The sequence below is a fragment of the Physcomitrium patens genome, chromosome 24 (assembly GCF_059467195.1).
Source record: "Physcomitrium patens ecotype Gransden chromosome 24, ASM5946719v1, whole genome shotgun sequence".
Lineage (NCBI taxonomy): Eukaryota > Viridiplantae > Streptophyta > Bryopsida > Funariales > Funariaceae > Physcomitrium > Physcomitrium patens.
In genome coordinates, this window is record NC_143433.1 from 1,184,390 (window position 1) to 1,209,550 (window position 25,161).

General features: G+C 38.4%; 2 protein-coding genes across 4 annotated transcripts; one reads left to right on the forward strand and one right to left on the reverse strand.

The window, feature by feature from the left end:
• Positions 1-3,427: 3,427 nt before the first annotated feature.
• LOC141044916 (phosphatidylglycerophosphate phosphatase PTPMT1-like) lies at positions 3,428-7,294 on the reverse strand. Its single transcript, XM_090247053.1, has 7 exons — positions 6,808-7,294; positions 5,435-6,605; positions 5,100-5,222; positions 4,859-4,952; positions 4,608-4,690; positions 4,379-4,468; positions 3,428-4,281 (listed from the first exon to the last, which is right to left on the reverse strand). Exons 2-7 carry the CDS (start codon positions 5,660-5,662, stop codon positions 3,793-3,795), a joined length of 1,107 nt encoding a protein of 368 aa, XP_090103179.1. The 5' UTR covers positions 5,663-6,605; positions 6,808-7,294; the 3' UTR covers positions 3,428-3,792.
• Positions 7,295-16,160: 8,866 nt separating this feature from the next.
• Positions 16,161-19,713, forward strand: LOC141044871 (phosphatidylglycerophosphate phosphatase PTPMT1-like). Of its 3 annotated transcripts, none has more exons than XM_090247061.1 (7): positions 16,161-17,114; positions 17,294-17,768; positions 17,981-18,103; positions 18,251-18,344; positions 18,513-18,595; positions 18,735-18,824; positions 18,914-19,713. In XM_090247061.1, exons 2-7 carry the CDS (start codon positions 17,541-17,543, stop codon positions 19,400-19,402), a joined length of 1,107 nt encoding a protein of 368 aa, XP_090103187.1. In that variant the 5' UTR covers positions 16,161-17,114; positions 17,294-17,540; the 3' UTR covers positions 19,403-19,713. The 3 variants fall into 3 exon arrangements, with proteins under 3 accessions (XP_090103187.1, XP_073386923.1, XP_073386924.1); XM_073530822.2 differs by having other exon boundaries at positions 16,161-16,643; positions 16,740-17,768; XM_073530823.2 differs by having other exon boundaries at positions 16,161-16,643; positions 16,745-17,768.
• The last annotated feature ends 5,448 nt before the right edge of the window (positions 19,714-25,161 follow it).

The window sequence follows — 25,161 nt, forward strand, 5'->3', positions numbered from 1 at the left end:
AACTGTAAAGGACATGAATGTCAAAGAACTAAAATATCAATACACTCTTATGTTACTCAAAAAGACTGAAAAATCACTCAAAGATGATGTATTATTAAACTATATTGGCTATTGCCATAGACAAAAAAATTATAAAATCTAAAAAAAAAAACCAAAGACTAAAAAAGCATTGACAAGAGTGAAGAAGGCTTCACTCTTGTCTCCATATATACTTTTAACTAGGAGCTATATAGCAATTTCCTATAAAATCTCTAAAATGTATTGACTTTGCAAGATATGTATTTTAACTTGTAAGGCAAGTTATTTATATGTGCGCTACATAGTTAACTTATTCTGTAAGCTATCAATACACGATTAATTTATTGACCAAGTTTCTAATCTATCAATTAACTACAAATACATATAAAATCAAAGCAACATCTATAAAGCTTCTTAAAAGCTTCTTCAAAAAATTATTATGAAATAAATCTACTTTTACCTACTTCTACTTAATCATATAAGAAAATAATAGAATAAATATGTATGTCTAAGACACATATTTGGATTCTTTTTCATCACGGTTAATTGAAATTTGGATCCAATCTTCTTCTATTACATATATTAGATTAGTAGATCTATAATACTTATCTTTAAATATTGATTTATAAGTAGGTATATCATATCCAACTTCAATGCTTTAAAATATATGTTTGAATTTTAAAACATGAAATGTAATAGTTTCTTTTTTCAAGATAGCATCAAAGTTTTCAATGTGAGTTCTATTAATTTTTGAGCTAGAGGCTTTATTCATCTCAATATTGTCTATCAAAGTTGGAAGATTTATATAATCATTATTAAGTTCCAATTTATAAATTATATCTAAAAATCAAGTGTTGATTTCTTTGTTCTTGTATAAATTTACTATTAATCATTTAGAAAAATCACCATCATTTTTATATTTATATAGTCTAAGACCAATGCATTTTATTGGAGTAATAATTGAAGTTAAATTAAGTTGAATAAAATTAATTTAATTAGATTCTATACTTAAAGGTACTTTTCTAACAAAGCCAAGATTTGGAGTCTAATACAACTAAACTTTGTAGTTTTTGTCTAATTGTCTAAAGGTTTAAATATAAAATAAGGCATAAAAGCTCCCCAATTGGTTATTCCTTTAGATTGCCTCAACTATCTTCTTTGTAATAAAATAAGATATTTATTTGATTCTTTATATATATTTTTTATATAAAATAATACCATATAATCTACACATCTTGCTTACATGCAAAGATCATGAATTCAGCTTAGAGATTGAAATGATCTTTGATTAGCTAATCTCGTCTTTATAATTGTCTTATGAATGATTTTTAATTCCAACTTGTTTATTATAAATTCATGGATAATATTAATACTACTTCTATCATCTACTATGACCTTACAAATTATTTTATCTATAATTTCTATACCTATCTCAATAGGTCTAGATTCTTAATTATCTTTTTTTCTTCCATTGTAATATTTTCTTCTAAACTTTCAATTTGAACTTTAATTTCTTTTTTATTATTATTCTTAGATTTTCTTTGATCTATCACTTCTTTATAGATTTTTTTTGAAGGTTGGTGCTACTTGAATCAATCAACCCAAAAAAATGTTTGTTCTAGCGTTATGAAGATCTTATTCTATGTCATAAGTTTTACAAGGTTAAAAGTTTTATTAGTTGTTAACTATTTTAAAAAAACACTAAAAGTCTAAGGCCATTCTTTGACCACAAATTAATAATATTTTTCATCAAATTTAATTAAAGAAGAAAATTATTTTTATTCTAATGTTTTATTAACCTCTTTAAAAAATTTAATCAATTCTACAAATTTTGGTGATTTTTTTGAAGTGTCCATAGATATTTCATATTCTTCAAGATATACTAAGTCTATTGGTTTTTTGGCATTTAGACTCTATCACAACTAATGAAAATAAATATCTAATGTCCATAGAGATCCTCTTATTATGTAGTTGTACCAAGTTGAATTGAGGAGATGATATACCATGCAACACATCTTTGACTTCATTTGCCTTTGATCAACTTCAACTCTATCCCTCTTCATAGAACTTAGCGCTACAGAAAAAAATTATATCACAGATATAGAATAGAAGAAATTTTTTAAATGTTCTATAAGGTTGTCAATAATTTTGAGAAGTCTTCAATATGTTTAAATGATTCCAAGAAGCTTCGAAAAGATCCTAAGAAAGTTCCAAGTAATTTTAAATGGTCACAAAAGGTTATTAGAGGTTTGCTTCACCTCCCAATAATTAAAAAACTTCTCAAGGAGCTTCCTTGCATCTAGTATATATAAAGGTGAAGGCCAATGGAATCTTCAATTTTGACAATGCGGCACATGGCTCAACTTAAACCTTCTAAGCTTCTTCTGTGCTTTGTTGTAGCTTCTTATTTGTGACATAAAGTGACTCTTCTATTTCATTTCCTTAAACTCTTTAAGTCTTGTCATACACACATGATAAATCAATATTACTTCACAATTAGACATGACTTTGTTTGCTATTCAACACTCCAAACACTCCCATTTGTACATTCTAATCCACTAGCTCCATTGTTTAAAAAAAATCATCTTAATTAATGACATTGTTCTCTAATCAACAATCAAAACACTCTAATTTGTACATTCCATTCCACCAGCTCCACCATGTATACAAATCATCTTAATTGAAGCTCAAAAACTACCTTCATGGTTGAAAGACTTTGTAAAAACGCCGTAATAAAACATTACCAAAAACAACCAACATCATTGACATAATAGTATCTGAAACTAAAGGAACTCACTCCCATCCCAAATTAAATCTCCAAAATTTTCAAAAACTTTCTTCTTCGTATAAAAGAAACTACCCTGTAAGAAGTACAAGCCTTTCATTTGTTCTTCAGATTAATATCAAAAAAACTATGAGAACACTTACCAAACGTACCACTTTGATGGTATTGAATAATCGCAGGAGTGCAAATGAAGTACAAATCAATTAAAAATCAATGAGAAGATGACGGTAGTCAGAATTACACAATATATACACACGCAACATTTATTGTAAGCCTTCTAAGCAGTATACTCGGATAAGAATGACTTCAGCAAAGACATATAACAAACCCAAAATGCCTCTAATTCATCACCTGCATCAGCAGAGAAACATACAACATCAGCAGATAAACATGACAAAGTATAAGAAGTACACAAACACAAACGCACACATCATCAGATCGAGCAAAAAAGAATACACCAAATTAACAATCATCAAAGAAGCAATCGCAAGACGCCCAGCATCCACTGCAGCTCGGATAACCAGAACACCCCAAATTTCCATACAGCCCGAATCAACTACAAAGTAAACAGAAACTTTGACAAAATCAACAAAAAACCACAAATACCGCAACAACACAAAAATAGAACCAAAACACAACGAATTAATTGAGAAAGTTTTAGACAAAAAACTTGTACAAAACAAGAATGCAACCGCCACAAGCCCTTGACAGCCGCAAGCGCATTATTTGCGTCCAAACACAATCATAATCGCTCATCCCAGCGACGTTCCATTCTCAATTCCTTCCTCTTACCTTACTCTACACCTTCTCCCCACATTCCAGCCCCTATCCACATCCCACCACTGGAACGTACCCCTCTGCTCCTACCTACGCCCCACCGACCACATTCACACATCCACATCGCCTCCTGCCTCGCTCCATCCCTCTGTACACCCGCTTCCTTCCCCTCTCCTCCCTTCCCCACACGCCACCACTCTCCCCCTCCGCATCTATCCGCTCACCATCCCCGCCTCACATATCCTCACCCTCATCCCCGAAAACCCCACCGCTCCCGGCCATGTCGATCCCACTCCCCCGCCCCCGCAGCTCACCACATCACCCGCCGACACCCGCTCCACGCCCATCCCTCCCGCCACCACTCCACCTCCCCCCTGCCACCCCAGCCACACGCATGACACCCGCCCCCACGCTGCCGATGCTCGCGCTGCCGCTATCAACCGCACTCTGTACACCATCCCCACCTCCTTCCATATCTCGTTCCCCACCACCCCGCAATCCTCCATCCCTCCGTACCCGACCAAATCCGACCTGCTCACCACCACCGGTGGTTCGTCTATCCTGCTCCCCTCCGCCTCCTCCGCCCTCCCAGCTCCACACTCCGCCCCCGACCATGTCCCGCCCGCCGCCCGCACCTTCGCCACTGCCACACATCCGCTCACCGCCAGCCCCCGTATCCTCCTGCTGTACTCCCCGACAGCCTGCCCTCCCCACACCCCACACCCCACACCCACCTCAGTACCTCCATTCTCATCCTACCCTTCACCACCACACCCCTTCCCTCGCCTCTCCACTTACCCGCCATTGCGCACTTGCCAGCAGCACTCGCGGCCGTTTTCCTCGCACGTACTGGAAAGCCTCCATCGGCGTCATACCCTTGTATTGCACCTGCACCACATCTCACACCATCACGTCGCCGCCTTCACCACCCAACCCCTCACCCCTCTCATCCGCCATCGCCACTCTCTCCTACCCCATCACACCTCACCATATCTACCTCCCACACACCCAACTCACGACAACGCACCAGGTAGCACAACACCACCGTCGTGCTCCGCCCCCGCCCTGCTTTGCAATGCACGTATGTCCTCTGCTTCCGCTGCACGTGATCTGTCCCACACCACCACCACCATCAATCACCCCTCCCCACCGACCATTCCACACATATCTCTACACCACGCCCACCCTCTCCCCCAACCATCCACCCTTCACCACTACCACGAACTCCTCCCTCCACTCCCACCTACACCTCCACAACCCAATCCACCCCACACCTACCGTTTATAAACTCCACGCCTCGCCGAATGTCCCCGAATGATGGCGCGAACATATAATCCCTCGTCGGTATCACCATGTGATCGATCCCATGTGCCTGCCATCCCCCATTCCAACCACACCCCACATCAACCATCGCCACTCACCCCTCCATTCCGCCCACTGCACCCATCCTGGCACCTACTTCTGCCCGCCCTGCTACTCACCCCACCTCCATCCATCCCACCCACCATCTCCCACCCACCTCGTACATCGACGTCGGCACCAGCGTCTCGTATGCCTCGTTCATCGTCACCACTGCGTGCACGCCCACATCCTTCAGACGCACCACATCGCCCGGGAACGGAACCGCACCCAGCAGCACATACTGCGTCCCACCCACACCCATCCCACGTCACACACCATCCCACGCACCTCCCCCATTCACTCCTCCCACCCAACCTACACATCTTCTCCTCACCGCTCCCACTCCCACTCCTACTCCTGCTTCAATCACCGTCACCACTACCCATCCATGCACACCTCCATTCACTCTCCCACAATCACCACACCCCAACTGTCATCCCCACCCACACTTACCTCATCGATCTCGTCCCACCATCGAAACTCCGATTCCAGCTTGTTCCGCACCACGTTGTACAACAGCGTCGGATAAAACAGCATCCGAGCGCCAGCGCCCACCACTGCCCTTTTCGCACTCAATTCTGCTCTTTTCACCTTCTCTCCCGCTGCGCTCACCACCACCACCGTCCATCCCGCCCTCTCTTGCCACCCCTCATCGGACCCTTCCTCCATCGTCACCTTCATCGCACCCGCCTTTCGATTCCTGCCTCTCGATTGCACTTGCCCCTCCTCCTCCTCCACCCGCGCCTGCAATTGCGCCTCCCCGACTAACCACACTTGCCCTACAACCCCCGCCCGCTCGCCGTGTCCGCGCTTGCCCCTCAAATTATACCGCCTCCCATTCCCTGCCACCAACCACCCCGATTGCGCCAACCTCCTGCCCACCGTTCCCTCCTTCCTTCTCAATCACGCATGTTTACACCTGCAACGCCTACACAAACCCTCGTGATCGCTGCTGGCCGCACAACGCATCGCAACCCCTATTTGCATCCCCCCTGCCCAAACCCGCTGCCTGCTCGCGCTCTCCTTCACCACGGCTCTTCGGATGCCTCCAGGTAATGTGCGCGCTGAATGTCTTCCTGTCGTGCTTACACCGATCACGACACCTTGGTCACGCTCCTCACCGCTCTAACCCGCTGTGATTCCGCGTCCAACCCCGATGCTACCATTTTTCAACTAACTGTGCACAGCGCACTTCTTTACCCATCATCACTACCCTGTGTTCACTTCTAAACTGGAATACACCCACCACGCAAATGTCGGCTTCGTTCAGGCCGTGTCGCCGGGAAGGAGTATGTGGCAAGTTCAAGCTCTAGCCCAGCTTACTGAGTCTCTGCAGAACTACTTCACCACCACAGCAACTTCGAATCCCGACCCAATTGTTCTGTTGCAAACCCTACACTCGTATCTTACTAGCGGACCTAATTCGTGCAAGTCCCCTTCCTCTTGCTCACGTCCGTCGCACTTCTGAAGATCGCCTTCACAATGACTGCCTCTTCCCCCACAACCGCCGGGAATGTCGCACCTAACCCTGCGTCGGTGTTGCACATGACAAACGCTCTGATGGTCTCCAATTTACTGATTTTCTTCTATGATCAGCTTCGCACTGCCACTCGCACGCCCAATTCTGAACTCAAAACAACAAAACGATGAACATGAGGCCCTGTTACATGCCTGAAACTAAAGCCATAATAACTGCTCATTCAGGACCCCTCCAGAGCATCGGTTAATTTCAATAATCGTTTGCGCGACACCATCACCAACTGACTCGCAATCGCTACCTCTACCTCGGGCACTCGCACGACAACAGTGGAGGGCATCCGACTCACCTTTAACCGTCCTTCCCTAAAATTTTACCCCTGGCCTCTCGCATCTAACCACACCGCCGTCCGCTTTCAGCGCTACGCACAAAGAACGCACCGTGCCACCACAACGCAAGGGTTCCCCTTTCGTGCGCGAATGGCCGCTGTGAGATCTTCCGCATGCACCTAAACTGCTGCATCAGGATCGAAAGATGCCGGCTTGAGAGCACCCACTACGCCCACACCAGCGACGATCCAGCTACGGGCCAGAGCAAACCCTGTTGCCTCCGAGTTCGCAATGTGTTGCTGGATCACGTCCAGCGCATCACTCCGCTCGTCACGAGAACACCATATCTCCGCCACCCGCCCTCGTTGCGCGAGGTATGACGTAGCCAATCTGGCAGGATGTGTCGTTTGGTAATAGTGCCAGTGGGGAATGAAAGGAGGAGGAAAATTTCAGAAAATGTCACGTCGGAGAAAGGCTTGTTTGGGCCCGGAGCAATTCTCGGTGCTATATGATCCATGTATGGTGAATGAGATGCTTAGTTTGCCGATTTTGATACTCTCTCCGCTTACTTCTTCAGCCTCATCCGCCTCGTGGCCTACGGCTTAATTTGACTTATCCTCAAGAGACATCAAATTTCTGGATTCTGTATTCAAACAATTTGCAAGTTTACTCATGCTCGTTAATTGAATTGGTTACATTTGTGTACAAAGAATTTCCAGTTTAACATTGTTCAATTTTCTAATCTTGAATGGTTGTCTGATTTGTTTCATCCTGGGACTTCTCTATTACTCAATGTGAGGGATATTGGCTTTGTTATGTAATTCCTATGAATAACAGCTAATCCACTCCGGTGATCTGACTGGACCTTGCCACCACCATGGAGAACATGTTGAGCCATCGAAGACACTTGTCAGTTTAATGTATTCCCATATTTATCCATCCTGCGATTGCTACTAAGTTTCTGTATCTATTTCTTTTCTTTTACAAATCAGGAGCAAACCAGGTGCATGGTCCATGAGACAAGGAATGTAATTCATGACTGGAATTAGAAGCACCAGTCCCTTTGATGCAATCTTGTGTGCACTCTTCTATTTTATGGCTTATTACAGCCATTCTTGGCCTAAAATAAGTGTCACCTTTCATTATGCTGGTCATAGGATTCTTCTACTATGTTCATAATGAGATTTGCAACCAGGGGGCTAATTATGTAACTCCTTAAAGTATTCTGAACATGTGGACAAGTGGACCTATGTTTTCTTTTTGGAGGTGAGGTGTTAACTGGGTGGATGCATGAATAATAGGTTGCATTTAGCATTTATCCACAATTCTGAATTTGAGTTATTAATTATAAAAATATATATAAACCCAGATCTGGAAGTCTTGATTCACTTACTCGCCCATCTCCATTGGACAGAAGTGTGCAGCATGAACTGTACATAACCAACACAAAATTGTTCTTTGATACATAAACTAGGTATGTACTATTGATATGAAGGAGTCTTTATATGTACTTTCAATTTGTCAGTATTGATTTTAAAGTGCAAATTACTACCACCACCATGACTTTTCAGAAGATTATTAGCCTGACAAGTTACTTGTCCACATGATTGGATTCAATAGCAAGCTTCAAAGCCAAGCATCAAGGCAACTCATTCCAATCATAGAGCAAAAGCAAAGTTCTGCCAAAAGCTCCCATTGGTGCACATGTGGTGTTGAGATGTGTCTCTAGGTGCATGCCTCCCTTGAATCCCTGCAATTCTATCCAGCATATAGTCTGTCCATACACATCAACATGGCCAATATTGAATTCAATGTTTTATACATGTAAGTGTACCTGATAACAAATTGTTTACATCACAACTGTAAATATGTGTCATTTTGCTCAACACCCAAATTTCAGAATGGGATAATGTGAACCACTGGAAAATATTTGGGTTTACTCTTGCTGTTTTAGTGTTTCTCTTGAAGAAACAAAGAAGAAAAAAACAATATGCTCATTTTATGAAACAAACAAAAAAGAAAGATAATAAATAATTTTTGTTTATCATATCATTTTTTATTAATAAATATAATAATAAAATATTGTACAGTTTTCTACACGAATCAAAGAATACTCAACTAAGGAGAAATTATCAAATGTAAAGGAATAAAAAAAAAAACGTGTATAAAAATAGATTTGCTGCTGAACTTATCAAAGTATGTCATTATGACATGAGTTATGGTGGCCAATTTCCAAAGTATTAAGCTAATAATGTCAAGATTTTATTTGATAGTGGCTGGGTTGGTTGCATTCACTTAAACCAATTCTCTTTGTTTAATGCAACCTCGACAAACATTTGGAAAATGTGCCTCTAAATTAACTGGCCACCAGCAGTCCCTCCACATTCAAAATAATGCAAAAGTCTGGCTCGTCTCAATCAATTCCACCTCCACGTCACCCATTTTCTTCTGCAGAAAGTGCCAGGTCAGCATGAAACAGGTCTAGCTGGACAAAGGACGGGAACCAGGTCGATACTGTCCATGGGTTGGATTCTTTTATCTGGAGCCAAATATTACAATTTAAACTGTTGTAATTCGAGAGATGGGTTTGAGTCCACACATTCCTCCTATGAAACTTGCAATTTTTGTGGCTCAGAGATGGTGAGTTGGCGTCCACCTCATCCACCTAGATCTTACGTGGCATGCTACAGTGGCTGTTTCAATATCAATTATATTCGACAAGATGGATGGCTGTCTGCATCCTTTTCGGTGAAAGCACCATTTCAACATTTGACATTTGGCAAGCTCCCCACCAAGTTTTCCCCAGCAATTTTGCAGCTTTTTACTCATTACTCGTGGATATCATATCTGTAATTCTATATTCAATGGTGGATTACATTTCCATGCCTATCCATTTGTGTGCATTGACACATGTGAAGTTTTTTTTATAGGATTTGTTTGATACAAAAATTTAACACCTTTTTTATTCAACATCTATTTTTAAAAGGTGTTAAATTTAACATCCTCATGTAGAGACTACTAGAAGAAACCTGCATTCTCTTTGTGAAAGACCTAAAATACAATGTCACATATAGTGATGTGTTCTCCCTATTTGTGGTCTTATTTGTTGATGGTCATAAATACATATATATATATATATATTTGCATTGTAAACTCATGATAGTATCACTTTTTATCTACTAACATTGTTTTATTTACTCATCCAACGTTTTAGTATCTGTTTTTTTTTTTTTTTTTTTTTTTTTTTGTATATACAACACAAGATTTTAATAAATTGCATTTTAATTGTGCTACCAATGAAATAAATATAAATTTATACATACATATGTATATATACGTTTATATATTCTCTTGATAAGTAATAACAAGGCTCATTTGATTGCATTTCATGGGCTCTAAGTATATTGTGTGGTGCCCACTTTGTAAAAGGTATATGACATTCTTGTAATAGTTTTGTGGTTATAATGCTGTTTGTTTTTTAAAAAACCTGCATACTGATTAATTTTCACCTTCATAAACATTTGAGGTTTCATTCCTTTAACATATTACTCCCAGAAGCAAAGGGCTCTATTGCCAGTAATGTTTTTTTGTATTTTCTCAAATATAATGTATATTGAATGTATCTAGTTTTGTATTTCCTTTGAGTTTTAGTTATTAATTGCTATGCTATATTTTGAATATGGTCAACATAGGCTTGGTATGACCCAACAAAAGCAGAATAGAGCCTCTTAACATAGACAATACAATAGTCATGAAAGTTTTTATTTAATATATTGTAGTTGAATATAATATACTCAAAAGCACAATATTGTAACCTCTTGCTCACAAATCAAAATGATTCATACAAAAACAACCAAATATGCTTGAATTTCGAAATTTGGTATGATCTCATCAATTTGTAGATTTCCATCCCATGTTTAGCACAGCATAAGTATGTGGTTCTTTTAGTCAAACCTCATAATAACATACAAGATTTGAATGTTTTTTTAAACTTCTATTAAGAAAATCACAATTTATTTATTTCCAATATGTTTTGTGAGATTGCTGTACACAGAAAATTATGAATACAAACACAACCAAAATTCACAACTATTAACAATTTAGCAACAATGAGCAAAACAACTATGTCGGATTTACAATACTATTGAAAAAACATTCTATATCATTGAGATGTTTGATATAAACATCCAAGCCAAACATACATCTTCTAGCATTTATATTTTTTTCAATATAGAAATTTAAATAGATAAACAAACAATCATAATATAAAATCATCTGGCATATCACTGTCATGAAGAAGTCTATGATCTCTGTTTCAAGTCTATTAATGGAAGTAGGAAGAGCATCTCAACCCACACATACACACTGATGTGTTTCTATATGGAAAATGTTTTGGTTGAAATTTTGATCACTTTGCAACCTAATGTGATTGATTGATATATATATATATATATATATGTATATATAAACATGGAATACTTTGAAGTCTAGAAGTCTGTAGTTTGTGGAGCCCCACAAATGCTTATTCATGAAATATTAATTTTCTAATGTTGTTTTCACTCTGCATGATTAAAGTGCAACTGTGGAAGAAATTACTTGTTTTTATGAATGACAACCACTCTTAATTATCAATTGCCTGAGAATAAGAAACCTCACAATTTTCCCCACATGAACAAGTTAGTACATAAAATAAACTAAACAAAAGAACCGTACAGGCATTAATTTGCAGTCAAAGAACTTGGATAATAGTAGGGTAAAACTTGTCAATTCCTGAACAATCATCCACACTTTAATGTAGCTTTCTGTTCATTGATTTGTTTGTGCGTTGATTCCTTGTAAAAATATATAAATAAAAGCTGACCATTACAATCTTTGGGAGGTGGCAAATAGCATGGATCACATTCTTGAAACCTTGACTGGAGGTTGGAATATGTCTAGTGTTATCTTGGGGGCATGCATCAAGCATGATAAAAATATAAAAAAAACCAAAACAAAACAAAACAAAAAAAATAAAATAAAAGAGGAAGAAGAATGAAAAAAGAAAAAATAAAGAAAAAATAAAGAAAAAATAAAGAAAAAAAGAAAAGTAAAGTAAAGTAAAAAAAAAAAAAAAAAAAAAAAAAAAAAACGGAGAGAAAATAAGCAATTGGAGTTATCTGTCTTCTTCCTACGTAGCTTATCTGCATTTTTGGCACCTTCCTGCTTGCTTTCATTGATTTTGTTATCTCCATTGTTTTTTTTTTTTTTTTTTTTTTTTAATATATGGATGAGAAAGTGAGGTGAGTGCCCCTTCTTTGGGCCTTGGACTTGATGTGGGCTGACCTTCTTTGCAGTGGTGAAACCAAAGACTGAGGAAAATTAAGGAGAGTAAGAAATATAATGAAAGGAAATGAAGTTAGAAGAGATGGATTAATGTGTGAATGACTAAGTTACAAGACATACCATTTCATAGAGGATGGAGATAAGAAGTACATGAGAATAATCCATTGGGAAGCGTTCAGACCTTGTTTCTTCTGATGGCTATTCTAAACAAACAAACAAACTGAAAATTAATTAATTAATTAATTAATTAGAAACATTACGAGACTTTCTTCTCCAATCTCTATTGAAAATTGTGCTCTTGGTCCAATTTTGGTTTGTTTGTTTGTTTGTTTGTTTGTTTGTTTGTTTAATTTTCTTCTAGTTATTGTAGGACAAAACCTTCTGGATTTTCGAAAAAGTCAATTTCTAAAATATTAGTGGCTCACAAATCTAAAACTGTCTTTTGGCTTTTTTTCACAACTTCAACATTGGGAGAAAAGAAACCACTGAAACTTGATGGCAGAAAGACTTTTATTTTAATTATCCATGGGATGAAAAAATATAAAATATATTTATTGACAATGATAGATTTTCATGAAAGTTTCATGAAAATTACAATTCGATTTGGGTGGTCTTGTGTTTATATGCAGATACAACTAATATTAAGTGGTGAAAATGATTCTTTATAAAGCTAAATATTGGTTGCGTTCAAATCAGAAAATTTGAATGTGAAACATCAATCTGCATCATATATGCACTTATTATCTATTATTTGAAAATTAAAACTTTTAGATGAAATTTTGTTGATGCCCATGGAGACAACTACAATGTATTTTATTAAATTTTATCGCAGGGAACCATTATCGAATTCAAATTGTAATACAAAAAGGTTTTAGAAATCCTTGGACACAGACACAAAACCTGCCTGTGTTCCTTTGTACATATATATATATATATATATATACATTTATATTGACACACATATTAATTCCATTACTGCATTCATTAAGTTCCATTGTATTCCTTTTTAGTTATATGTGATATTTGAGAGTATTAATTTAATAAGCCGTATATGTATATATTTTTTGTGTAGTGTAGAATTTGTATTTTACAAAATAACCAAACTCTTTTGTTGTCTTGTGTGAAATCAAATGAAGCTCTAAAGTATAGTTGTTACATTGTTTCAAACAATAATAACTAAGCCATTTTCATGTTGGTCAATTTTCAAAAAAAATAAAGCACCCCTTAATTTACACGAAAATAAGTTTGTGTATTATTTTTTATTACCATTATTATAGATTTAAAAAGTTGCAATGCAACAGAAGGTTTTCACTCAATGCAACGCTGACAATAAAGTTTCTTATTTGTTACATTTTACAGTTCACCATGAAGTCATCATTAAAACAATCAAATTCCAAAACACTACACAAAAGACATAACATTTTTTTCTTTTTACGTTCATTTGATTACTTATTTTTAAAGTTTTAAAGTTCTGTCAGTGGGTTTATGTTAAAATTGTTTTAAAGCATACGATACTGAAGATAACTCTATCATGTTCATTTTGTTGGATTGAGCCGTTTTTTTCATGTCAGTATCAAAACACTTTGTACATAAATGTAGAATCTCGTATTGAAAAGTATCAATGAAGCATTAAAAAATGTAGATCTTTGTATTAAAAACTTTAAGATTAAAAGACCTCTTATGATGTAAGAGACTTGGAGTGCTGTGGCCCAATTTTTCGTGAACTGGGCCAATTATTGTGTTCCAAGAACTGGGAGCTTAAAATTATAATTGATGAAAGGGTTTTAGACTTAACATATTCACACATGTTTAATTCAGAATATTATGTAAAAAAGATATGAATGAATGAATAAATGTAAATATATGTAATCTCTTGTTGAAGTACAAATAACTGTTTATTGTAACAATAATAGAAGCATAGATCCTTAAAATATATATCAAAGATTTACAAAAAAATTGCAACATTTGATTGCTGTTGTTGTTGTTCTCTCTCTCTCTCTCTCTCTCTCTCTCTATATATATATATATATATATATAGCTAAAGCCTCCACAAGCTGCCTTGAACTTGTGTTGCTTTCCACTATGCATTTTATGAATACTAATATACACATATGTAAAACATTTATACTTGATCCATTGTAGTCTGCATTTACAATGTTCTAGAAAGTATATTATGATGTGCAATTACAACTTGTGGTTGTGGTTTTATTAGTAACACCATATATAAAAATAAAAATAAAAATATTATATATATATATATATATTTTGTAAATTTATATTATTAAGATAACATTGAATATTATTTGTACCATAACTATTCTTTCTACTTAATTTTAGAATAAAATAGAATCTAAAATTTAAATTGCTGAATTTTAGTAAGATTATTTTTTTTAAAAATAAAAATAAAAATAAAATATATATCAATCAATAAATAAATATGTTTTTTATTTTATTTTAAATAAATGAATAAATATATTTGTATATATAATATTTTCAGAATAAGTAAAATTTAAAATAGTTACCATTCAAAAACAATGCTAGTAGTACTTTTGTTTAATAAGCATGTACATACATATATTCATAGATAGATATATGAGGTATTTCTAATGCCACCACACTTTTTACTATTGCCACCATAACTCAACGATATTTTAATTGTGAATAAATTTCAATAAAATTTGATATTGTGACTACAAAATATATATATATATATATATATATATATATAACATAATTACTATTAAAAAATGATTAGAATAAATTAAACTAAAAAATATGTTGAGTGGTGGGTTGTGGTAGCAGTAGCAAAAACTATGTTGGCATTAGTATCACCCTACGTATATACATATCAAAACAAATATTTAATAAGATGATGACATAAAACACAAAAGCTATCTTTTTCTATTATGATTTTAAACTTTTTTGCTCATGTCTACATTATAAAAGTTAAGCATAACACATATGAAAGAAGGAGAAAGAAACAACGTATATAATGGATTGTTTAGCAACATTGTATACAAATTCTTGAAATTCTATTAAAAAAACCCACTTTTGAGGAGGAATTCTAAAACACACAACATAATAGAAAAGGCATACTATGTAAGCTAGTCCATTTGCAATTTTCCAGCTATTTTTTCCAAATATAATGCCAAAAAGAGGGGATTCTCTAATTTGGGCTATGTAAATAACAACATCGTGGTTTCTCCGTCAAAAATATAGAATTAAGAAATTGTGGTGAATGATGAACATCTGAAACATCTACTGCAATGGAGTGAAATTACATATGGACCAGGAAAACATAAAAAAGTGTGGCAGAGGTGAACAAGGCCTTTCTGTGCAGTAGCCCATGAGCTGAATCAGAGCAAACAGGACTAAGTCGCAGTCCGAGCTTCCAGTGCGTAGGATCTGATCAATCCTGCACAAAGCCCACCTGACCACACTGCCACTTCATTCGCTTGGAGTGTCCTTGTTAATTGGCCCATCGTAGAAGCCACCGAACGAGAAACAAATATCTACGATGAGCAGCACTAAAGTTATCCCTGTGCCAATCAAAATCACATGCGTTGAAGTCCACTGAACTCACGTCCACTGGGTTGCCTGTGGAGTTTGCATCGGAGGTTGGCGAATGAGGTTGCTGGGTGATGGGCATTCGACCCCGTGTCCGGCGTCGCGCTCATCCAGTGAGTCTGGAAAAGGTCTGAGCAGAGGATTGATGTTGGTACCCGTCTCGGCTTCGAGTAGAGGCACGCTGGTTTTCGAGGTTCAGTGACAGGAGAACCGATCCGCTCGATGCCAAGACAAGCGGGTGACGAGGACTTGAGGTTGGAGACGTGCCAACACATCAAGGTTTTTTCGTGACCTGGACTTAGTCAATCTTGGTAGGAGCGCCGCATCCCAAATCCATATTTTCAAAGTTGAACCAGCGTTTCCAACAGCACCAAAGTGCACTGGCCTTCAAAGCACGCACAGAAAGCTCATTGGTCAACGGACAACGAATGCCACAACAGATCATGCCCAAAGAGTGCATGAACGACCGTTGAATTCTACTTCCACACCTGCTGCGACCACATTTAAGTGGTGTCTCCTACCGCTTGACAACGGCCTCAGCACAAAGAGGGGACATCAGTGGCACAGGAAGGGCTACTGGCACGGACATGAAATTCTCGTGACGGGCGAGACAGTGCGGTAGACGTGATTCTGCAACCCGATGCGAATTCCGCAGCAACGTAGTTCCCGCGCTCTGCAGGTGAATCGTGGGTGAGGTGTGCGGGCTGGGTGGCTGAGAGACGGCTTTTGTCCCCGGCACAGCACTCTTGGTGTTCGCACGAGGGCTCAGCGCAGTACTCCGGTTGCGTAACTAGTGACGACAGAAACCCTCACCCTGCAAAAGAAACCACTCATTGATGGTTGGATGCGTGAGATCTAGGTTTGTGCATTAGGAGAAAAACACGGATGAGAGTGAGGTGGGTGGCGTCTAATGGTATCTCCAGGGTGCTCGTTAGCGAAGGTGTGGTGGACAGGTTCGTTCCAATAGGTACGTGTCGTGGAGGGGAACCCAATTGCGCAGTTGTTCCAAATTTAATTGTGAGCAAGTGGCGGAGCCTGACGAAAATGGATCCCTTGGTTTCAGTGCAGAATTTGTAGTGACAAGGGCGACACTGATCATCGAAGCAGGTCTGTGAATTGACGACCAGGCGGCATAATTATTCACAGCGACACGATCACACGGGTTCGCTGCAAGGTTTGCGGCGGTTTAACGCAAACGGCGCCCAGTGCGACAGAGGCATCCAGAAATCCACGCCACAGGCCCATTATGTTTCTAACGACGACAAGAAGTGTTCAGGGGCAATGAAAGTACGGTTTGCTACCGAAGCATTCGTAAAGAGGTGGAAGTTGCTGTGATGCTGGAATAGTTCGCAAAGGCGCAGTAAGTTCGGGTGGAGCTTAAACTTCCAAGACACTTGATCCAGGCGACACGGCCTGAACGCAGGCCGATGTCTGCATGGTGAGTGTATTCTAATTTTGAAGAGAACACAGGGTAGCGATGGTGGGTGAACCTATGCACAGAGCACAGTTGGTTGAGGAATGATAGCATCGAGGTTGGACGGGAATGTGGGCGGAGGGGATGTAAATAAGGGTTGCGATGCGTTGTGCAGCCAGCAGCGATCACGAGGGTTTGTGTAGGCCTTGCAGGTGTAAACATGCGTGATTGAGAAGGAAGGAGGGAACGGTGGGCAGGAGGTTGGCGCCATTGGGGCGGTTGGTGGCAGGGAATGGGAGGCGGTATAATTTGAGGGGCAAGCGCGGACACGGCGAGCGGGCGGGGTTGTAGGGCAAGTGTGGTTGAGTCGGGGAGGCGCAATTGCAGGCGCGGGTGGAGGAGGAGGAGGGGCAAGTGCAATCGAGAGGCAGGAATCGAAAGGCGGGTGCGATGAAGGTGACGATGGAGGAAGGGTCCGATGAGGGGTGGCAAGAGAGGGCGGGGTGGACGGTGGTGGCGGTGAGCGCAGCGGGAGAGAAGGTGAAAAGAGCAGAGTTGAGTGCGAAGAGGGCAGTGGTGGGGGCTGGCGCTCGGGTGCTGTTTTATCCGACGCTGTTGTACAACGTGGTGCGGAACAAGCTGGAATCGGAGTTTCGATGGTGGGACGAGATCGATGAGGTAAGTGTGGGTGGGGATGACAGTTGGGGTGTGGTGATTGTGGGAGAGTGAATGGAGGTGTGCATGGATGGGTAGTGGTGACGGTGATTGAAGCAGGAGTAGGAGTGGGAGTGGGAGCGGTGAGGAGAAGATGTGTAGGTTGGGTGGGAGGAGTGAATGGGGGAGGTGCGTGGGATGGTGTGTGACGTGGGATGGGTGTGGGTGGGACGCAGTATGTGCTGCTGGGTGCGGTTCCGTTCCCGGGCGATGTGGTGCGTCTGAAGGATGTGGGCGTGCACGCAGTGGTGACGATGAACGAGGCATACGAGACGCTGGTGCCGACGTCGATGTACGAGGTGGGTGGGAGATGGTGGGTGGGATGGATGGAGGTGGGGTGAGTAGCGGGGCGGGCAGAAGTAGGTGCCGGGATGGGTGCAGTGGGCGGAATGGAGGGGTGAGTGGCGATGGTTGATGTGGGGTGTGGTTGGAATGGGGGATGGCAGGCACATGGGATCGATCACATGGTGATACCGACGAGGGATTATATGTTCGCGCCATCATTCGGGGACATTCGGCGAGGCGTGGAGTTTATAAACGGTAGGTGTGGGGTGGATTGGGTTGTGGAGGTGTAGGTGGGAGTGGAGGGAGGAGTTCGTGGTAGTGGTGAAGGGTGGATGGTTGGGGGAGAGGGTGGGCGTGGTGTAGAGGTATGTGTGGAATGGTCGGTGGGGAGGGGTGATTGATGGTGGTGGTGGTGTGGGACAGATCACGTGCAGCGGAAGCAGAGGACATACGTGCATTGCAAAGCAGGGCGGGGGCGGAGCACGACGGTGGTGTTGTGCTACCTGGTGCGTTGTCGTGAGTTGGGTGTGTGGGAGGTAGATATGGTGAGGTGTGATGGGGTAGGAGAGAGTGGCGATGGCGGATGAGAGGGGTGAGGGGTTGGGTGGTGAAGGCGGCGACGTGATGGTGTGAGATGTGGTGCAGGTGCAATACAAGGGTATGACGCCGATGGAGGCATTCCAGTACGTGCGAGGAAAACGGCCGCGAGTGCTGCTGGCAAGTGCGCAATGGCGGGTAAGTGGAGAGGCGAGGGAAGGGGTGTGGTGGTGAAGGGTAGGATGAGAATGGAGGTACTGAGGTGGGTGTGGGGTGTGGGAGGGCAGGCTGTCGGGGAGTACAGCAGGAGGATACGGGGGCTGGCGGTGAGCGGATGTGTGGCAGTGGCGAAGGTGCGGGCGGCGGGCGGGACATGGTCGGGGGCGGAGTGTGGAGCTGGGAGGGCGGAGGAGGCGGAGGGGAGCAGGATAGACGAACCACCGGTGGTGGTGAGCAGGTCGGATTTGGTCGGGTACGGAGGGATGGAGGATTGCGGGGTGGTGGGGAACGAGATATGGAAGGAGGTGGGGATGGTGTACAGAGTGCGGTTGATAGCGGCAGCGCGAGCATCGGCAGCGTGGGGGCGGGTGTCATGCGTGTGGCTGGGGTGGCAGGGGGGAGGTGGAGTGGTGGCGGGAGGGATGGGCGTGGAGCGGGTGTCGGCGGGTGATGTGGTGAGCTGCGGGGGCGGGGGAGTGGGATCGACATGGTCGGGAGCGGTGGGGTTTTCGGGGATGAGGGTGAGGATATGTGAGGCGGGGATGGTGAGCGGATAGATGCGGAGGGGGAGAGTGGTGGCGTGTGGGGAAGGGAGGAGAGGGGAAGGAAGCGGGTGTACAGAGGGATGGAGCGAGGCAGGAGGCGATGTGGATGTGTGAATGTGGTCGGTGGGGCGTAGGTAGGAGCAGAGGGGTACGTTCCAGTGGTGGGATGTGGATAGGGGCTGGAATGTGGGGAGAAGGTGTAGAGTAAGGTAAGAGGAAGGAATTGAGAATGGAACGTCGCTGGGAAGAGCGATTCATGTATTGAATGAATTCAAAGATGTGCTTGTGGCATCAAGAGCCAAGGCAAGAGTGCATATGGACAATGACATGTTGTTGTGTGGGTGTGGGGAGTGGATGGTGTTTGAAGATGGATGGTTGTTGAGTGAAGTTTACAGTGGTGTAGGCATGGAAGGTGGTGCGATTGATATGATGGCGGAGGAATGTGGGATGTGGTGCATCAGTGAAGGGTGTTGGATGGTTCATGACATGAGTGATTTGTTTGGATGGGGGTGGCGAATGGGTATATGGGTGGGTGTATGAGTGAGTGTGAGGAGATAGTTGGGCATGGTTTGGATTAGTGGGTCTTTTGTATTTGTTTGATTCTGGAATGATGTATTGAGTTTTGAAAATAAGATATAAATATGCACCTAAATTATGTTGTGTTCTTTTACTCTTTTAACATAAGTACTTAAATTTATAGTTTATTAGTTGTTATTAAATCATTAGATTTTACAAATTGACTAAGTGTCATAGGCATTATTTACATTTTAAATCTAGTTTGAATTATTAAAGATTTTTACAAAGTATTTTTAAAAGACATTTCAATGGCGATTCTATTCTAAAGCATAAGTAAAGACATTCTGATATTTAACAACTCAATCAAAAAACAATATAAGATTTCAATACTACGATCATAAAAAGTATTATTACACATTAATTTTAATATTAATTAAATATATATGATAATATTTTTGACTTTTTTGTTCTTTAGAATATATATATATATATATATATATATTTTGTAATAAAATTATTTGTAATAAAATATTCCAATCATGATATTTTTCATCAACTAATAAAAATGATAAATAAAAATCAACTTAATATTATATTTTTAAAAACTAATATAATTTATATACACATTAAAGTATTTTTAATTTTATTATTTTGATTTAATATGTTAATTTTTATGATAAAATATATATCACAAGAAAAAGAATTTTTTAATTAAATATACTTATTAATATTAAAATTAGATAATTATATTAAAGATTGTAATCTTATAAATTATAATCTATTGCAATTAAATCATAAAAATTATAATCTATTACAAGTCATGTATTATTTTAAAAGTATTCTATAGACACTTTTTTATAAATATTTATAATATAAAAAATTCCTTAAGTTCTTATCTTGACTTTGTTAGATCCTATTTCAAATTTCAAATTTTATAATAAATACTCTATTAAGTAATAGAAGATACTACTACTATAAAATATATATATATAATAAACAGATTGAATATATCTTAGTCTTGAATTTTATATCTTAATATATTTTAAAAAAGAAGAAAACTATAAAATAAATAATATACTTAAGAAAAACAAACATCAATTTGATAGAACAATATTATTCAGACTCATGCTATAAATACATTCCTAGTTGCTATATGCACATCAATTATGTCTATATACATATTCAAAGCTTATGATTGGTTTATCCAAATCACTTTTTTCTTGATCTAATATGGATTCTAGCGTGCTTCTTTTTCTTCTTTACCTTAATAATAATTATAATCTTGCTCTTTGACAAAGAGAAGTAATAAAGAAGGATAATATAAAAATATAATAAGAAAAAGCAACAAAGAAGAAAACAAAAAATAAGGAATACAACAAAATTTGAAACTGCATTGAAGCATATCATACTCACTCGAGAGGTTGTCACAGACATGAATCCTGAAGAAAGAAATCTTCAATACATTCTTGTGTTACTCTTCTAATAGGTGTTGACTTTGCTAAACACATGGCTTAATTTGCAAAACAAGTTTTTTATATATGCGCCACATAGTTAGCTTGTTCTATTAGCTATCAATATATATGGCACGTGGTTAACTTGTTGACCAAGTTTCTAACCTACCAATCAACTAAAAATACATGTAAAATCAATATCGTGTCTAAAAAGCTTTTAAGAATCTTCTTTAAAAGATATTATAAAATTAATTCATATTTACCTACTTCTATCTAATCATACATGTAATTATTAGAAAATAATATGTATATTTGTGATATTACTCCTCCTTCTAGAGATAAGTTCCATAAAAATCGGTCATCAATTTTTATAGATCTTATTATTCTTCATCTTAGTTTTGATGGATATCCTTGATTAAAAGCATCAATCTTCTTTGCTGCATTTGCAAGATTCTTTGTTGGCTTCCATGTGTCTTCACTAATATCATATTTGCACAAATGAAAAAGATATTCTAATTTATTTTGGTGCCACTTTGAATCTAAAACTTCTTATGCATCAAATTCTTGATTATTATCGACTTCTACAAGAGAAGGTGGTATTTGTTTTCTTTTCGATATATTTATTATTTTATATGGTTTAAGAAGAAACACATGGAATATGAGATGGATTTACATAAATTCGAATGAATGTAATTGATAAGTATCAAGATTGACTTCTTCTTACATAAGATAAGGTCCAAGTTTATGATAGTCTAATTTGTCAAAAGGACAAGTGTGAAGGATATGAACTAAAAGATGATGAAGAAACCAATGAAATCCGTCTCAAAGGAAAAATAAAAAAATAAAAATAAAGAAGTACATATATTAAAAAGAAACTGGAATAACTTATTGCCAAAAGACAAGAAAACTTGAGACTGTTCAAACTAGACTAGAAGCAAGAAAAGAGTTGACAAGAGTGAAGAAGGCTTCACTCTTGTCTCTATATGTATTATCTAAGTAAGGGCTACGTGGCGATGTTTTATAAGATCTCCAATATGTGTTGACTCTATAGGACACATGCTTTGACTTACAAGACAAGTTTTTCTATGTATGGGCCACATAGTTAGCTTGGCCTTCAGGCTAACAACATGTGTGGCACATGGCCAACTTTTTGATCACTTTTCAAATTCAAAAAATCAATTATAGATACCTATAAAGTCAAAGTAAAGTCTATGAAGCTTCTAAGAAGCTTCTATGGAAGATGTTAAAGAATTAACTTACTTTTACCTACTTATACTTACTTCTACTTATTTATATAAGTAGTTATTGGGTTACATATGTATGTCTGTGATATTACCTTCTCTTCTAGGGACGAGTTCCATGAGGAGCGGTCATCATATGTTGAAGAAATTTATGATGCGACGAATTATATTTGCCACATACTCAGATCTTTGTTCTCCTCCAAGATAGTTGATAGGGCCTCTCAACCCTCGATAGTGTCCCATTCCAAGGCGGAAAGACCACCCTTATATTTGATCGTTGTTGAGGCCTCTATAACTTCCTTCAAATAAAATATTTGGAACATCGTTATCATGTTGTAACATGACTATATGGTAAAGGATGATAATATGGATCTTATTATAGAAGAGCCAAGTTAATAGAAAAGGTAGAAAAATATGGATAAAAGATAAGAAGGTAGTAAAACTTTTAGTAGTAATACTACCTTTTTAGAAAAAATAGCTTCTATTTACTTTGTAGGGCCAAAAATAAGACAAAATAAGATAGATTGGAAAAATAAATGATATAGACATCTTTAAGAAGAAATTAAGAGTAAATTCTAGTAAAAATTACTAAAAAAAAAACTAGATGTTGATACCCTGAGAAGGCCGGTTATGAACCAAGGTCAAAATCAGACCCTGAGGCACAAAATCGAGTCTCGACAATGACTCTAGGACTCTTTGGCAGATTGGAGAATTGAATTTGAGAGAAGATTAGATAAGGTTTCTATAGGAGTTGATTTTGGGTGATTTGGAGTTGATATGACTTTGTAAGAGCTTTGCAAAGTCAAGGTTTGTTTCGGATGACTTGGATTTTATGAAATAAAACAGGGTTTACGTTTTGGGTGATTTCAAGAGTTTTGTAATAGATCTACGGGTAAAATTTTGTAGATTTATGGTTATAGTTGTTTTTAATATGTATTATGAATTTGAGCTTGATCTAATGGTTGAATTGAGGATTATTGAGGTTTAAGTGGGTCAAGGTCTTAGAAAGTAGAATTTTAGGTCTAGTAGGGGGTTTTTAAGATTTCTTACAATCTATTAGTTGAATTGGAGTGAAACTTATGTGAGAGGATATTTGACTTGATTTTCTATGTATATGAGAATTTTGAGATCAATTGAACGGTGCAAAGGAGAGATATTGGCTCTGAAAGATTGGAATCAAGATTGGGGAAGGAGGCCAGCCAATATCCGATCACATTTTTGAGGTTATTGTCAATTTGGTAACTCCGATCCTTTTCAATTTTTTTGTGCTTGTTTTTAACTTATTTTTTAGAAGTATGTAAAATTTGAGATAAGATCAACGGTTTATTCAATAGTTATTGATGTTTAAAATCTGTTGTAGGAATTATTAGGGTTTGATTTAGGATTTGGTTAGGGTTTAGTTCAGGATTTAGATTAGGATTTGATTTAGGATTTGGTTTAAGGTTTGGAGTTTAGAGTTTATTTAGGATTTAAGATTTGGATTAGGGTTTGATTTAGGGTATAGGATTTGGTTTAGGATTTGGAATTTAGGATTTATTTAGGGTTTAGGGATTGGTTTAGGGTTTAAGATTTAGTTTAGGGTTTAGGATTTGGTTTAGGATTTGATTAAGATTTTATTTAGGATTTAGGGTTTAGTTAGGGTTTGATTTAGGATTTAAGGTTTAGTTAAGGTTTGATTTAGGATTAGAATTTGGTTTAGGATTTGATTGGGATTGATTTAAGGTTTTTTTAGGATTTGATTGAGGATTTAGGATTTTATTCAGATTTAAGATTCAGTTAGTTTTGGCTTAAAGTTTGAATGAAGTTCAATAGGATTTCAACTAGAATTAAGTTAAGATTGAATTGAGATGTATTTGAGTGATATTTGTGATCCTTCTAATATTTCTTTAAGAATTCCTATTATTTATTTGAAATTTCTTTGAGGTTTTTTTGAATTTGATTAAGCTTGCTTAGCATTATTATGGTCTAATTAAAGTATTGTTAGTATTCTATTAGAATTAAGATTTTGTTATTACAATTTCTATTCTTCCTTCCATAGCCAAGTACTTGGAGCAATCTCAAGCAAGACTTCATGTATTACGACACCGTTAAGAGTTGTTCCTACCTCTAATAAAATTATCAAACATTGGGAATCTCTTCCAAGGTCATGATACCAAATGCGTTGTCATGTTGTGGTTTGACTGCTATATGAAAATAATGTAATTATGTACTTAATATATAATTTTCTAAGTAATATGATGAGAGCCATGTTAATAGATTTTAGTTGGTAGTAGAATATAATTTGATTATTACCTTGAAAAGAAGTTGTTTAAAAAGATTACTATAGAATTTGTATAATTTTCAGTTCTTTTGATAGTGGCTTTTAAGATTGTTTAATAATTTTATTAGAAGTAGTTACTCTTTTTGACATAACGCACACTTACGATGGGCAATTGAGGATCGGCAATTGTGACTAGAAAAAATACTTTTACAACTACATTTTTTATATATTGCTTGCTGGATTTCAAGTTGGAGTGAAGGAGATATTGGATTTTTGAAGTCAGCGCATGCAATCTGAAGGTAT

Bases quoted from the DNA above. Each gene is read 5' to 3' on its own strand.
- LOC141044871 (XM_090247061.1), top strand. From the start codon at position 17,541: ATGAAGGTGACGATGGAGGAAGGGTCCGATGAGGGGTGGCAAGAGAGG. The intron at 17,769-17,980 runs GTAAGTGTGGGT...GGTGGGACGCAG, and splicing joins GGTGGGACGAGATCGATGAG to TATGTGCTGCTGGGTGCGGT. The intron at 18,104-18,250 runs GTGGGTGGGAGA...GGGGGATGGCAG, and splicing joins TGCCGACGTCGATGTACGAG to GCACATGGGATCGATCACAT.
- LOC141044916 (XM_090247053.1), bottom strand. From the start codon at position 5,662: ATGAAGGTGACGATGGAGGAAGGGTCCGATGAGGGGTGGCAAGAGAGG. The intron at 4,953-5,099 runs GTGGGTGGGAGA...GGGGGATGGCAG, and splicing joins TGCCGACGTCGATGTACGAG to GCACATGGGATCGATCACAT. The intron at 4,691-4,858 runs GTAGGTGTGGGG...GGTGTGGGACAG, and splicing joins AGGCGTGGAGTTTATAAACG to ATCACGTGCAGCGGAAGCAG.